Source organism: Pan paniscus, chromosome 22, assembly GCF_029289425.2.
Source record: "Pan paniscus chromosome 22, NHGRI_mPanPan1-v2.0_pri, whole genome shotgun sequence".
Taxonomy (NCBI): Eukaryota; Metazoa; Chordata; class Mammalia; order Primates; family Hominidae; genus Pan; species Pan paniscus.
This window is the reverse complement of record NC_073271.2, coordinates 40,807,114-40,821,466: the sequence shown is the minus strand read 5'-3', so window position 1 is coordinate 40,821,466 and position 14,353 is coordinate 40,807,114. Positions and strand designations below refer to the sequence as shown.

The 14,353-nt window shown below is 54.0% G+C and overlaps 1 protein-coding gene across 2 annotated transcripts in view; it reads left to right on the top strand.

Annotated features, from left to right (window-relative positions):
- The window catches only part of UBE2G2 (ubiquitin conjugating enzyme E2 G2), a 35,382-nt gene extending 27,916 nt beyond the window's left edge, over positions 1-7,466 (top strand). For both annotated transcript variants that reach the window (XM_003823824.5, XM_008977537.5), the window contains 2 exons: positions 2,807-2,947; positions 5,007-7,466. In XM_003823824.5, the coding sequence (XP_003823872.1) occupies positions 2,807-2,947; positions 5,007-5,119 (254 nt within the window). In that variant the 3' untranslated portion in view covers positions 5,120-7,466. The remainder of the gene's footprint in view (positions 1-2,806; positions 2,948-5,006) is intronic.
- Positions 7,467-14,353: the final 6,887 nt, after the last annotated feature.

Genomic DNA, 14,353 nt, shown 5'->3' with positions numbered 1-14,353 from the left:
GTATTTGTGTTATATTGACTGGGAAAAGCAGTAGCACTGTTATAATTTCCTCTTGAAAAATAAATTCACATGTAAATGTATATATAACTGGAAAAGTAAGCACAAAAATGTTAAAAGTGATTCTTTTTTCAGATTGAAATTTTTTTTCCTTTTTGTAAATCTTTTTTTGCCCTAAAATTAATATATATTAATTTTAAAAGGAGGAAAAAAATAAGGTCATTTAAGTGAATTGTACTGTAGCTTATTTGAAAATGTGTCCAGTAGTAGGAATTGGAATTCCTGAACAGCTGTAGTTTTTATTTTTTCCTTTTACATTCTTCCTTTTACATCTTTGCCATAGGGGTTTTCAGGACTACCCCCCCACCCCCGGCCACTTCACTGGTGGAAATGCCGTCTGCCATTAGACTTGCTGTCCTAACCCTCGTTTAGGACTTCTCATTTACTGCAGATATTGGTACACACAGGTAGTGGGCGGCTGCCTGAGAGAGACCATTCGGTACTTCTTTTCTTATCTCAAAGCTGCTTCAGTCTTGTGTGCACAGGGGATGCTCAGAAGCGTGCCTTCTTTCAGGGAGACTGGCCATGCGCCTGAGTTAGATGATAACATGGAGGTTCATCATACGCTGTCTACTTAAGTGTGTTTTTGGAATTCTCCATAATAAAAAGTTAAAAAATACAATTGATAGGTAAGAGTAATTGAAGGAATTTCAAATTGGTTAGCTATAAAATGCAACTATGAAGAGGATTGTAGGTAATTAAAATACTAAGATTGTATTGAGGAGAAATATATTATTCAGAACAATACCTGTGACATGGCATTAGTGACAAATATGACCAATAAACTGATTACCTTATGTGACTATGTACTACAGGTGGTCTGATTATTATTTTTAATGTTCTGGTAATTATTTTTAATGCTCAGATAATATAGTTTTAAATTTTTGCCTTACTGTAATTGGATTATTTTGATTTTTAAAAAATTATCTTTGAGAACTATAGGTCTACCAATATCATAAAAACTAGTCAAAAAATACTTTAAAAACAATTCAACACATGTACTGAAAGTTGCTGGTATACAGTGGTGAGCAAATAATAGCAGACCTTCAGGAGCTTATGTTCCAAGGACAGGGGTGGACATTGATAGGAGAATCACACAAACAAAACGCAAAGTCACATCAGGAAGTTCTGGACAGCACCTTGCAGAGGTGGTGGTTGGATGGTCCATCTGTAGGGAGTGAAGCAGGAGTTACCTGAGTGATTCGGGGAGGAGGGGCCCTTCACATGTGCAAAGGCCCAGCGTAGGAAGTGACGGGAGAGGAAGGCCGGGGCCAAACTACCTCAGGCCTTTTGGTCAATACTGAAGGTTTTGATGTTTTCTCCTGGGAGTGGCGGAACTCCATTGAAAGACTCCAAGGGAGTGGCATGACCAGAATGATCTCTGACGGCTCGCTCTGGGTACAGTGCAAAGGACAGGTGGGAGGAAGCCAGGCAGGCCCTCGGCTGTAGTGGTCTAGGGTAGAGACACCGGCAACTTGGGAACTAAATGTGGGCACTAAAGATAAAGATACGTGTGTGGATCCACGAGAGGTTTAGGACACGGCACTGCTCTGGGACTTGGTGAAGGAGGGGCTGTGGCAGGGACACAGGTGCTTTTGATGCTTCTGTGGATGCAGTGTCACCCTATGGGACCAACTTCTGGAGAAGGCAGCACAGAAGTGGGAAACTTCCTGATTTTGTGGACGTGGATCTTAGGTGGACAGCCTGATGTCCAGGGCAAGTATGCATCTAGTTTCTTCCACTCTGCTTGAATGAAAAGTTGTGGTTCAGTTCCTGGATAGTAGAGCGTTCACCACTGAACGTTCACCACTGAAACAATGGATGAGTGGAAACACATAGGACCAGGTATGAAAGACAAGACTGTTTGAAGGTAAGTGATCGCCATTAACAGTTGTAAATTTTCATGAAATTCAGAGCTTATTAATTCAGGTGAGTTAAATAAATGTATTTTAAAATTGCTATTTCTATTATTATAACTTTAATGGCTTTATAATTTTACAGTTGAGTCTATCTAGATGGATTACTGCATATCTGAGTATATATGGAGCCATCTGAGAATTCCTCCCAATTATATGTAAAAGAGGACTGATTAAATGCTGTGAATTGAAAATTTATTTCTCTTTATCAGACCTTGTGTATCTTTTTAATGATGATATTTGGTGGAAAGGGATTTGATTTAGACACATTGACCTACATTCCAGGTTGTACTGATGATAATTTACTTATTATTAGAGTAAGCTACCAAGAGAAATCCTGGTGCCTTTCTTTTTGTAGATATTTACATAATTCCAGTTGCCTTTATCATAGCCACGTGAACATATATTTTACACGGACTGGTTCAGGGATTTAATGATAGAATTAGAAATAGCTAAGGAACTAGCTCTGAAAAGTATTGTAAATAATCCTAATCACATTAGATATTTTGATAAAATATTTGCCAGATAACCTTTCATTTACTCTTTTTGTATATATTGCTTGAAAAAAATTCATATGAAAGTGGATTAGACTACTACGGCTGATTAGAACTGGCTGGGTCAGCCTGGAGCCTGTCAGTGAGTGAGCAGGCCCCACCGGGATTCCTGCAGACATGAAGCGTGACACTCAGGGCCCCAGGCTATGCCCCAGCTGTGCAAACAGCTTGGTTGCTGTGTCTGCAGTCTTTGTTCTCATTATCTGTGGAGCCTGCCCAAGCGCGGCGATGCCTCGGGCACCATTCCTGGGCTCACTTGGCTGCCTCTGACCCTTGCAGTCTACCCTGATGGGAGAGTCTGCATTTCCATCCTCCACGCGCCAGGCGACGACCCCATGGGCTACGAGAGCAGCGCGGAGCGGTGGAGTCCTGTGCAGAGCGTGGAGAAGATCCTGCTGTCGGTGGTGAGCATGCTGGCAGGTAAGGCCCGAGCCTCCTGGCAGGAGCTGCCATGGACACCCAGGCTGCAGGTGTTCTCCAGCCTTGCGTCATCCTGTCTTTAGAATGTCCTTTTCCTCATTTGCAGTTAGTTTACACGTGCTATTGCCATTTAATGTTATCTGCCTACACTTTTCCAATTGTAAGCATACCTTCTAGCACAGCCTGGGGTTGTATATTGTATTGTCGGCCATAATTAACTGGTCTCTGGTCCTTGATCGTCTTTTTCCCTCAGTAGGTGTTTATTGAGGACCCACTACATGCCACACACTGGACTGGGGGTGTAAAGCTTCGTGTGACAAAGACCCCAACTCTGTGTTCCTACGTTCTAGGGAACTGTCCAAGCCTACCAGCAGTTAGAGGCCAGTGGGATGCACCCTGAGATCAGACACATGCAGGGACTCTCGGGCCACTTCCTGGTGGGGCTGTCTGGGGTGTGTTTAGGACATGTAGGTGTTGATGAGGTAGGAGGGAGGGAATGGCGTTTTGGGGCAAAGGAAGCAGCCTGGGCTGAGGCCCAGAGGCAGGAGGTGGCTGACTTGATGGGGGCACTGCCAGCTCATTTTGGCCGGAGCCAAGGCTGCAGGGAGAGGAGCCCCAGCAGACCCTGGGGATTGGAGTTGGGGGTGTGATGTCCTGTGAACTGTGCCTTCGAAGGGCCATCCTTGCAGCAGTAACCAGTAGTGTGATGGAAGACAAACAGAGACTTCGTGGTGTTGCAGCAGCCTGGAGAGAAAAGAGAAGGGCTGAGTGGTCCCAGGGCTAAGAGGAAGGGGTGGGTTTGGGAGACCTTGAAGGTACAGGCTCTGGGACTCCTGGTTCTTTGTCTACCAGAGGTGCTGCTCTGGGTTCAGGAGACAGCAGGATTTGGGGAATAGTTTGAGGTGTGTGGGACAAGGGGCCTCCATCCACAAAAAGGGGTCAGACATGGGAGTGAAGATGTGGGGTCATTTCTGGATGAGGCAGTAGGTGATGGAGTAGGACAGAGGGTGACAGCATAGCAGGGAGGCGTCTTCCAGGGCAGGCAGGAGGAAGGGTGTGGGAAAGGAAGGCGGCAAGTCCAAAAGGAAAGAGCAGACCCAGCAGAGGGCCAGGGGTCGATGCCAGAGTGAGGCCACTCAGCTGTTCTCTGCGGAGCCTTTGGGTGCCATGGAGTGGGGTCTAGAGGGATGTGAGGTCAGGGCCTGTGACGCGAGTGTGTATCCTGAGAGGGCTGAGGCGTGAACCCTCTTCATGTGCTGAGTGGAGGGAGCCAGGCCAGGGGATTGGAGATTGGGAGGGAGGCAGTGGCTCAGGCTGTCCTCAGATGTCAGCTGTGGGTTTTATCCTCATCAACTCTGCTCTGAACCGGTCCCCATGTGCATTCTGAGCAGCGCCGCCGCCGCACTGCACAGCTGCTGCTTCAGCACATGTCATCCAGTTCTGGTGGTCTCTCTCCTTTCTGCCTTCCGGCAGGCCCTGGCTACTCCCTCCGTGCCTCCTAACTGCAGTTCTGCAGTGACTGCCAGTGCCGCTGGCCAGGGGGTGGGTCAAGTATCCTGGGGTCAGGTGTCTACCTTAGGCTGCACATTTGCTTGGGATTGTCTTGGTAGGAGCTGTGAGGGGCAGTTTTGCTGAGAGGGCGCTCTGTGGGAGAGAAGCCACACTGCAGAGTGTCTTGAGAAAGGTGAAATAAGCAGCAGGTGGTCCCCGTGTAGCTTGTCCGGGTGCCAGAAGTGCAGTGGCCCAGGAGGCTGCTGTGGGAGGCCGTGTGGGCCTGTGCTTAGGTGGTTGTCGCATGTTCACAGCAAGACAGATGACAACTTGTCCTGGTGTCTTCAGACACTCAGAACGCAGGAGTCATGAGAGTGGCTTTCGTTGAGACCTGCGTGGCCAGCACTCTAGAGGTGGGGCCAACCCCATGCAGTTCTCGGGTTCTTGTTTGTTTCTGGGACACAGCTCTTGAAAGCCCCCTCCAGTGTTTTAAATAAATGGGAGACCTTGCCAGGCTGCTTACGTACAAGACTCCCTTTTACATGGAGGGTGTTCCCTTTTCTTTCAGAGCCCAATGACGAAAGTGGAGCTAACGTGGATGCGTCCAAAATGTGGCGCGATGACCGGGAGCAGTTCTATAAGATTGCCAAGCAGATCGTCCAGAAGTCTCTGGGACTGTGAGACCTGGCCTCGCACAGGCGCATACACACCGCCAAGCAGCTCAGCATTCTCCCCCGGCACACTTAGTGACAGTGATGCTCTGTGCTGGTACCAAACAAGGCAGACTTGCAAGAACCACGGCATCTTTTTTTTTTTTTCAAACCTTTCCTACTTCAAACAGGCTTCTCTTCTGAAATGATGACTTAATGTCGAATATTGACAGCTTACTGCAGTTTTACAGTATTCCTCACAAAGGGCTTCAGGTAGATTATCAGAGCTGTCAGCACTACCTCTCCCCGCTGAAACCAGCAGTTCATGGCTTCCTGTGGATTCCCTCCCTCCCTGGAGTGTTGAGGGGGTTGTACCTGCCAGACTTCCAGGGGACGATGGAATACCCAGAACGCTCCTTCTGAAGAAATGGGGCCCTGTAGCTGCAGCACAGGGGAAGGGCCCAGCACCCTTTCTGGGTCCCTCCTGGTTCCCTGTGGGCCCCATGAGGAGTCCATTACTTCCTTTCTTCCTTCATATTTTACAGGCAGATGCTTTTCTTATAATCTAATTACATCTTTTCATTTGTTATATATTACAAACCATCACACTTAGAAATACTTCCAGGAAATGCTTTTTTGAAGTGTGAATTAATAAGAAATGGGGTAAATAGAAAAGAAATTTATTGCTGATTGGCCAGGTGCAGTGGTTCTTGCCTGTAATCCCAGCTCTTTGGGAGGCCAAGGCAGGTAGATCACAAGGTCAGGAAATTGAGACCATCCTGGCTAATACAGTGAAACCCCATGTCTGCTAAAATTACAAAAAATTAGCTGGGCATGGTGATGCACGCCTGTAGTCTCAGCTACTCAGGAGGCTGAGGCAGGAGAATCGCTTGAACCCGGGAGGCAGAGGTAGCAGTGAGCTGAGGTCCCGCCACTGCACTCCAGCCTGAGCAACAGAGCGAGACTCAGTCTCAAAAAGAAAAAAAGAAATTTATTGCTGATCACAAGGACAGACAGTTTTTTCCCGACCATACTCATCAAAGATTTACATTTGTATATTAGTAACTAGTGCATTACTAGAGCAGGTGCAGGTGAGGTCTTTAAAGTTTCAATGAAAGTTTCTTCTGGATCTACAGAAAAAAATTTTTTTTTTCGATCTAAAAACTGGAAATTCTAGGGTTTTTGTACATTTTGGATGCACTGGGAATTTATTAGCACAAAATCATTCTTTGCAACTCAAAAGTCAGAAGGGACTCTACCATATCTTAGCTCAGAGCGCAGAGGAGTGCCTTATCCCCACACTTGACTGGGCTGTGGAGGTGGGCATGTGGGCCCCTGGGCCCAGGCTGGGGACAGAGCCCTTGTTTTGTGACTTAGGATTTTGATGTGGTTCCCATGTTCTCTAACAGGGCCAGCTGAGCAGCACAGGCCAGGAGGCCACAGTGTAAGCAATAACAGATCTGCCACATGCAGAAGCAAATATCAGGCCTGTTGCACACAGGCGGCATTTAAATAGGAATTTCTATTTTTGAAATAAGGGATGGTCTATGAGGCATACAGTAGATTTGATGTGATCCTTTTCTCCCTCCCTTCCATAATGGATGGTGGTCTGTGTGACTGAACCCACACAGAGTGTCATGGGTGACAGTTTCTGGTTGAAGTAGCTCCACGCTGGGCTTCTGTGGACAGCAGATTCTTTTCCTTCTCACAGGGGGCTCATTTAAAATTTGGAGGCTGGGTGCGGTGGCTCACGCCTGCAATCCCAGCACTTTGGGAGACTGAGGCGGGCGGATCATGAGGTCAGGAGATCGCGACCATCCTGGCTAACAGTGAAACCCTGTCTCCACTAAAAATACAAAAAATTAGCCGGGCATGGTGGCGGGCGCCTGTAGTCCCAGCTACTCCGAAGACTGAGGCAGGAGAATGGCGTGGACCCAGGAGGCGGGGCTTGCAGTGAGCTGAGATCGCGCCACTGCACTCCAGCCTGGGCAACAGAGTGAGACTCTGTCTCAAAAAAAAAAAAAAAAAAAAAAAAAATGGAACGCAGGGCAAGAACTCGTATTTGGAAGGAGATGGGGGAAAGGAGCGGTATTATACCTAAGCTGTATTTGCAGGCAAATGAGATGGAGCCCTCTCTGTAAAGAAGAGTCATTTGTGCAAGTAGACGGGGTCTGTGGGTGCAGGCCCTGGAGGGGCACACAATTGCCTGGAGGCTTCTGTGAGATCGGGAGAGGGAGGAGAGGCAGTCTCTTGACAAAATAAAGTATTTTTATTCATTTGTATTTATTAAATGAAAAAACAATCCCATGGTGTCCCTGTTGTGTGGTGGAACCTAATCACTCTGTTGAAATAAAGTTCTGTGTTTTCCCTGCCCTGCAGTGTGTGTCCCTTTGTCGTATTGTCAGAGGAGCCTGTGGCCACTGCCCCCAGGGAGCACACCAGATCATCCCAGCTGGGATTCCTCACGGCGGGGGCTTTTCTGCAGACTTGGGTTAGCTCTGGCACGTTTTCTTCTGTTTCTGATCTCCCTTCCGTCATTCTGTGGTCTTCCTCTGGAATTCTCAGGTTAGTTGGGGTCTGTGAGACGGATGTGTTCACTAACCTATAAATGACATTTTGCAGCTTTTTCAGCAGATGCCATCGTGTGAGTGGCACAGTTGACCACTAGAAGCCAGCAGGCTGTTCCGACCGTGCTTCCCTCCTGCAGTTGCGTAGAAGCACAGCTCCCTGTCATCACTCTTCTGTGGTCCTCTGTGGTCACGGTTGGTTGCAATGAGACCTGCCTCTGCGTCTTGTTACTTAGCATGTCAATAAAGAGGCAGATTCCTGTGTCAGTGATTTGCTGTTTCTGTTTTGGTAGTTGGCGGTCAGCTTTCCTTTGTAATCCTGTGAGGCAGGGTCCCCAGGCTTCCCCAGGTGCTGGCGCCTCGTTCCCTGGGTTGGTTCCCAGGCTGCTCCTGGTGGGGTGCACTGGGCGAGTGCCTCAGCACAGGCCCCCAGGCATGTCTGTTCTGCCCTTTGCCCAGTGTTCTCACTAAGCATTCTTTTTAATGAGTAAGAACTCTAATGTGATACTGAGTTGGGGTCCCCAAGACCACCCAGGGCGGCAATTCTCCAGGAGGACAGAGGCCACTCAGGTCACGGTAGTCACGGCTGTGATTTCCCACAGGGAGGACACTGAGCAAAATCGGCCAAGGGAAGGTTCCTGGGGCCGAGTCCAGGGGCACCAGGCTCAGCTTTGGAGGCCTCTCCTGGGGTGGGGGTCACGCAGGACGTGCCTCACTCCTCTGCAAGCAGCTGGGACGCTGCATGTGCGATGTTGGGGATGCCCTGCCTGGTGATGTACCCGGGGGCTGGTCACGTGAGCAGCTTCTGCCTGGGCTGCGCTACAATCCAGACTCTCAGCAGGGATGTGAGTGTTCTGCCTAAACCACCTTGTACAAATAGCACAGGCCCAGTGAGGCGGGGCTCAGGGAGCCCCTCGGAAATCCCAGTTCCTAGACGCCAGCCAAGGGCCAGCCCGGCCAGCGGGCCTCAGGACGGCTGTCCCCACCCACTGTATGGACCCTTTCTGCACAGATAACCTTGGGGGTTGACAGTGATTTTTACCATTTCATTTGCTCTGTGTTTCTGGGTTTTGTCTGCTGGCACTGGTTTGCCACAGTTGTTTGCCTGTCTGGCTGAGTGCCATCCTTGATTTTCCCATGCACCTGTCTGCTTCCTGGGATGGGGAGGGCTGCTGGGGTGGCCAGGGAAGCTCTAGGGTCTCATCTTCTGGGTGTTGGGGCTTTTCGCCCTTCCTGGGGGTTAGCGGCCCCCAGTTCACTGCTTGGGCCACAGCAAGGGTGGCGTCCACAGCTCTGACTCTCACTTCCGGGATTGCTGCACCTGCTGGGGCTTCTCCAGTCCAGTCTCTGTGTAGATGAGGTTGCTAATTTTTCAGAGGAGTGCTGTTCTGTACCAGTTTCTTCATAGGATATAGAACTGCTCCAGCTGCACAGAAAGGCACCCCAGGGCAGCCCCAGCTTCCCTCCCCTGGGCGCGCCTTGCACCGTGGCCCCCTGAGCTGACAAGGTTTCTGCAGGCTGGAATTTGTGCTGGAGGCGAGGGCCCTGGGGATGCTACCTGGACACAAGGAGGGGACAGGAAACAGGTACAAAGATTCGGGGCTGCCAAGGGGCAGTGAACACACTAAGGACAGGTGGATTCTGGAAACCCTGCCCTGGAGGGGACCGTGGGGCCGCTTGGGGTGGGGGCAGGGGTTGGAGAGGGGCTGTGAACAAAGCCAGCCCCTCTGGGTGTTGGCCTGGGGCCTGGACCCTGGGCTGTGGGGGGCACCCTGGGAGGAGGTCTTGTCGTGCTGATGTGGCGTGGTGGCCCCATGTGGGAGGGAATGCTGTTGGGCCCAGGTCCTGGCTGAGCCCTGTGGAAGCTGGAGGTGTTCAGCTCCTCGGATCTGTCCAGGTTGTGTCCCGTTGTCACGAGAGCTTGGCTTTGTTGAGGGGACAAAGCAAGGTGAACCTCCCTGCAGAGGCAGGAAACACCAGCTTCCTCCCCCAAACCCCGGCACCACTCAGCCAGCCATAGCCTGTACCCCCTCCCCATCCCGGATACACCTTCCAGGCCTCAACACCCACCGAACCCACCCACTGGGCAGTGCCAACTGGTACCCCGAGGCAGGTCTGGTGCCCCCGAGGCAGCTGGCCCATGCCCTTCGTCATCCCCTGGCGAACATCTGTAACCCCTGCCCTTGGCCTCACCCCGTTGAATGTCCCAGCCCTGCCCTCTGCTGGGTGGGCGTACTGGTTCGGGGATCCCATAGGAGCGTCAGGGAGATGGGGCTCTCCACCTTTGTGCCCCTCCTGTGGCCCCGTTCCCATGCCTGGACTGTGAGCGCTGCTGGCTGTGTGGAACCTGACCTGCAGGGCCCGAGCTCTGACACCAGAAGTGGGCAAGTCCTCACACATCCGGGCATCTTCCCCTCTGAAGGCTTCCCTGTGAACCCAGCCATGAGATGTCCGAGGACGTGCTCTGAGGAGTTGAGGTGGGGGAGGTGAGGTCATTTGCCAAAGCCCCAGCCAAGAAATGGTCCTCGCCGTGCCCCGGTGCATCGCTGAATCTGCAAGGCCCCCCACCCTCCAGGACTGTGGCCCTTCTGCCTCCAGGGGGTGCGGTTGGTGGCATGAGGCCCACTGCACCCTCCTATGCAGTGTCCACCTAGACCCAGGGGCCTGCTGGGCAGCCTCCACTGCTCCACCTTCCCCCGCTTCAGGTGCTGGCCTTTGCGACACAGCCACCTCACGCCTCTTCTCGCACCCTGGTCTGGTCCTCTCAGTCCCCCCACCATCAGGCTCATTAGCCCGCCTGCTGCACTTGGCAAAGCCTCACCTTCCACTCTGGGCCAGGAGACACCAGGGCCCGGCTCTCAGCACCCTCCCTTACATGCCTGGAAGTTCCTCTGTCCACCAGCTCAGTGGGGAAGTGCTCTGGACACCCCAGCCACTTTCCTTCTGCTCCAGACTCCAGATTTTCCTCCCCCTGCAGTGGCCATGCATGTTGTCTGCCTCCCACAAGTGTGGCCCTGCAGCCCTGCCCCCAGCTGGGTGGTGCACTGGTCAGGTGACTCACTCCCCTACATCCTTATCAGAACCCCCCGGGGGCTGGGGTGAAGATCGGCCAGCCTGGTAGCTGGCAGTGCTGTTTCTCTAAGTTGCTTGTCATAGGGATAACAAGAACGCATACTGTAGCTTTCTTTTTTGAGTAGAATTTCATGAGAGGCTAGGATGGCAAAGTGAAAGCAACTGGTTTTTCAGGTGTGTAAGCACAGAGCATTCAGCCCCATCTCTGTGGTCGGGAGATGACGCAGGGCCCTACCCCCGGTTTAGGCTTTGCAGTGTCACCCTGTCGTGTGACTGTGGGTGGGGCTGGGTGCCGTCGTGTGGGGACCACAGACCTGAAAGCTGCTCATGGCATTGCCAGGAGTGTTGTCTGGGGCTTGCCAAATAGGCATGGGCAGAGTTGGCATGGGGTGGTGCGGGGGGGGGGTCGGAGGGAGGGCAGGGTATGTTCTGTGGTCCTGCCCTGTGGGCAGAGGCTGACATGGGGCAGCCCCACTGCTGCCTGGTCAGTGGCTGTGGGTGAGCTGTGGGCCTGGCAGTTGAAGGTGGCTCTGGCCAGCCTGCTGGGGCTTGGCCTTCCTCAGACCCCAGCAGCTGTATGACCTGGGCTAGCTAGGGAAGCTGTCTAGGTCTTTGTTTTCTGGTCTGGGAATGGGTTTGATGGCAGTCACACCCCAGCCCTGAGTGGTGGTGAGGATTAAAGACCATGTGTGCAAAGCAGAGAGAACATGGAGTAGCTCGGGAGACAGCAGCCCTCCCTGTGGTGGGCGTGTCCAGGAGGCCACCCCCACCCGCCTCTCGGGGAAGGATCTCCTGTCTTGGTCCCTCCCAGCCCAGCGCATGTCTGAGCTGTGGTCAGGACATCTTGTCCTCAGCTGTGCCCCTTGCCCGGTCAGCTCTTCAGGTGGCAGTGGGCACATGTGTGCCAGGAGGGAAGGGGGCATCGTCCTCACAAGGGTGACATGGGGCCACCTCCAGGGCACAGCCACGGGGCCACCTGAGACTTGGCAGCAGTCACCAACATGGTTCCTGGATGCCTTCCCACCCAGGCCTGTCCGAAGGAGAGCTCCTCCAACGTGGGGTGGATGGAGCCGCACCCTGGGTGGCATCCCTCCAGGAGGTCACCCACTGAGAGTCCTGGGCCTAGCTGCTCACCCTCCCACCGCAGGGCCAGGTCCCTACCAGGTGGCCACCATCTCGGATCCTCAACATTCCAGTCTGAGTCTGAAGAGAACTTTCAGATCAGAGCACGAGTTCCATGGGCCAGGGGCGGCATGTGCTGGGTGTGTGGGTGCCCTGGGTGTGACAGGTGTCCCGGGTGCCCCAATTGTGCCGGTTGTGCTGGATGCCTGGGTATGCTGGGTGCCCTGGGTGTGTAGGTGCCCCAGGTGTGCAGGGTGTCCTGGGTGTGCTGGGTGCCCCGGGTGTGTAGGTGCCCCGGCTGTGCCAGGTGTCCCGGGTGTGCTGGATGCCCGGGTGTGCTGGGTGTCCGGGTGTGCTGGATGCCTAGGTGTGCAGGGTGTCCTGGGTGTGTAGATGCCCCGGGTGTGCTGGATGCCCGGGTGTGCTGGGTGCCCCGGGTGTGTAGGTGCCCCGGGTGTGCCAGGTGTCCTGGGTGTGCTGGATGCCCGAGTGTGCTGGGTGCCTGGATGTGCTGGGTGCCCCGGGTGTGTAGGTGCCCCGGGTGTGATGGGTGCCCGGGTGTGCTGGGTGCCTGGGTGTGTAGGTGCCCCGGGTGTGCTGGGTGTCCTGGGTGTGCAGGGTGCCTGAGTGTGCTGGGTGTCCTGGGTGTGCAGGGTGCCCGGGTGTGCTGGGTGTCCCGGGTGTGCTGGGTGCCCGGGTGTGCAGGGTGCCACGGGTGTGTAGGTGCCCCGGGTGTGCTGGGTGTCCTGGGTGTGCTGGGTGCCCGGGTGTGCTGGGTGTCCGGGTGTGCTGGGTGCCTGGGTGTGCTAGGTGTCCCGGGTGTGCTGGGTGCCCGGGTGTGCTGGGTGTCCTGGGTGTGCTGGGTGCCCGGGTGTGCTGGGTGCTTGGGTGTGTAGGTGCCCTGGATGTGTAGGTGCCCCAGGTGTGCTGGGTGCCTGGGTGTGCTGGGTGCTTGGGTGTGTAGGTGCCCCGGGTGTGTAGGTGCCCCAGGTGTGCTGGGTGTCCCGGGTGTGCTGGGTGCCTGGGTGTGCTGGGTGCTTGGGTGTGTAGGTGCCCTGGATGTGTAGGTGCCCCAGGTGTGCTGGGTGCCTGGGTATGCAGGGTGCCTGGGTGTCCTGGGTGTGCTGGGTGCCCGGGTGTGCTGGGTGCCTGGGTGTGCTAGGTGTCCCGGGTGTGCTGGGTGCCTGGGTGTGCTGGGTGCTTGGGTGTGTAGGTGCCCCGGGTGTGTAGGTGACCCAGGTGTGCTGGGTGTCCCGGGTGTGCTGGGTGCCTGGGTGTGCTGAGTGCTTGGGTGTGTAGGTGCCCTGGATGTGTAGGTGCCCCGGGTGTGCTGGGTGCCTGGGTGTGCAGGGTGCCTGGGTGTCCTGGGTGTGCTGGGTGCCCGGGTGTGCTGGGTACCCCGGGTGTGCTGGGTGCCCCAGGTGTGCTGGGTGCCTATCCCTTGGACGTCCCATGACAGGCACATCCCTGCTGGGCAGGGAGCACGTTGGACACCTGCCATGGCCCCAGCCTCTGTGCGGGGCACTCCTGTTTGCTCAGGGCTGGTGGAGGAGCAGCGGGAAACCAGAAGAGTTCTCAGGTTGTGTGCGTGTGTGGGGCTTTCTGGCAGAGGACTGTCTCGTTGGAACCAATTCAGATGGAAACAAACGTGGAAGATTGTCCTTTGCTAATGGATCTTTGAAATCCTGGATAATATACTAAATGAGTTGGAACCACATGAAACATTTGCAGCTTAAGGGCAGAAGAGACTTTGGGATTCTCACGGGTTTCTCCTGCTGGACTGGTTCCCACCTGAAGGAGCTCCTAAAGCAGAGGACGGGGCTGCAGCACGATCCCAAATGTCCCGGGGGGAGCTGATCCCACCCAGACCTCGGGTTCCACATCACCGAGCATGTGTGTTTGTACACATCTGTGTGCAGATATGTGCACACATGTAGGAGAGTGTGTGTGCCTGTGGGGGCATCTTTGGAGCAGTTCCAGCAAAGCATTTGGCCTGCTCTTTTGTGAAGTTCTCTATCTCTCTGTCTCTGTCTCTCCATCTGTCTCTGTCTGTTCCCTCGCGCCTGGGCTGCTCCGCAGGTGTCCTGTCGTGTCAGCCCTGACCTGCTATGGAGGGTGGAGCCCGGGGCAGTGAGGCCAGTGGCTCGTGGGCTCCAGGGGTGTACATGGTAGAGATAGGGCCAGAGCAGCCCAGAGTGGGCACCTGGGAAGGCTACTCATCCCAGCCCCAGAGCAGCCCTGCTGGCAGCCAGCATTGGAGCACACCCCTCTCTCCTCCCACAGGGGCTGCTGAGAGGTGGATGTGGCAAGAACCTGATCCCTGGAACTGATGGGGACGTGGGCAAGACAAACACGTGCCCTTAGCTGGCCACTCCTGGGCCTGCCTACAAAGACCCCAGGGCTGGGTGGAGCTGGGTCACCATCTGGGCCTGGGAGCTGCATCCCTGGATGGAAGACAGGTTGGCTCGTCATCCTGCCCCCACCAGCCACATAACCCTCCTTGA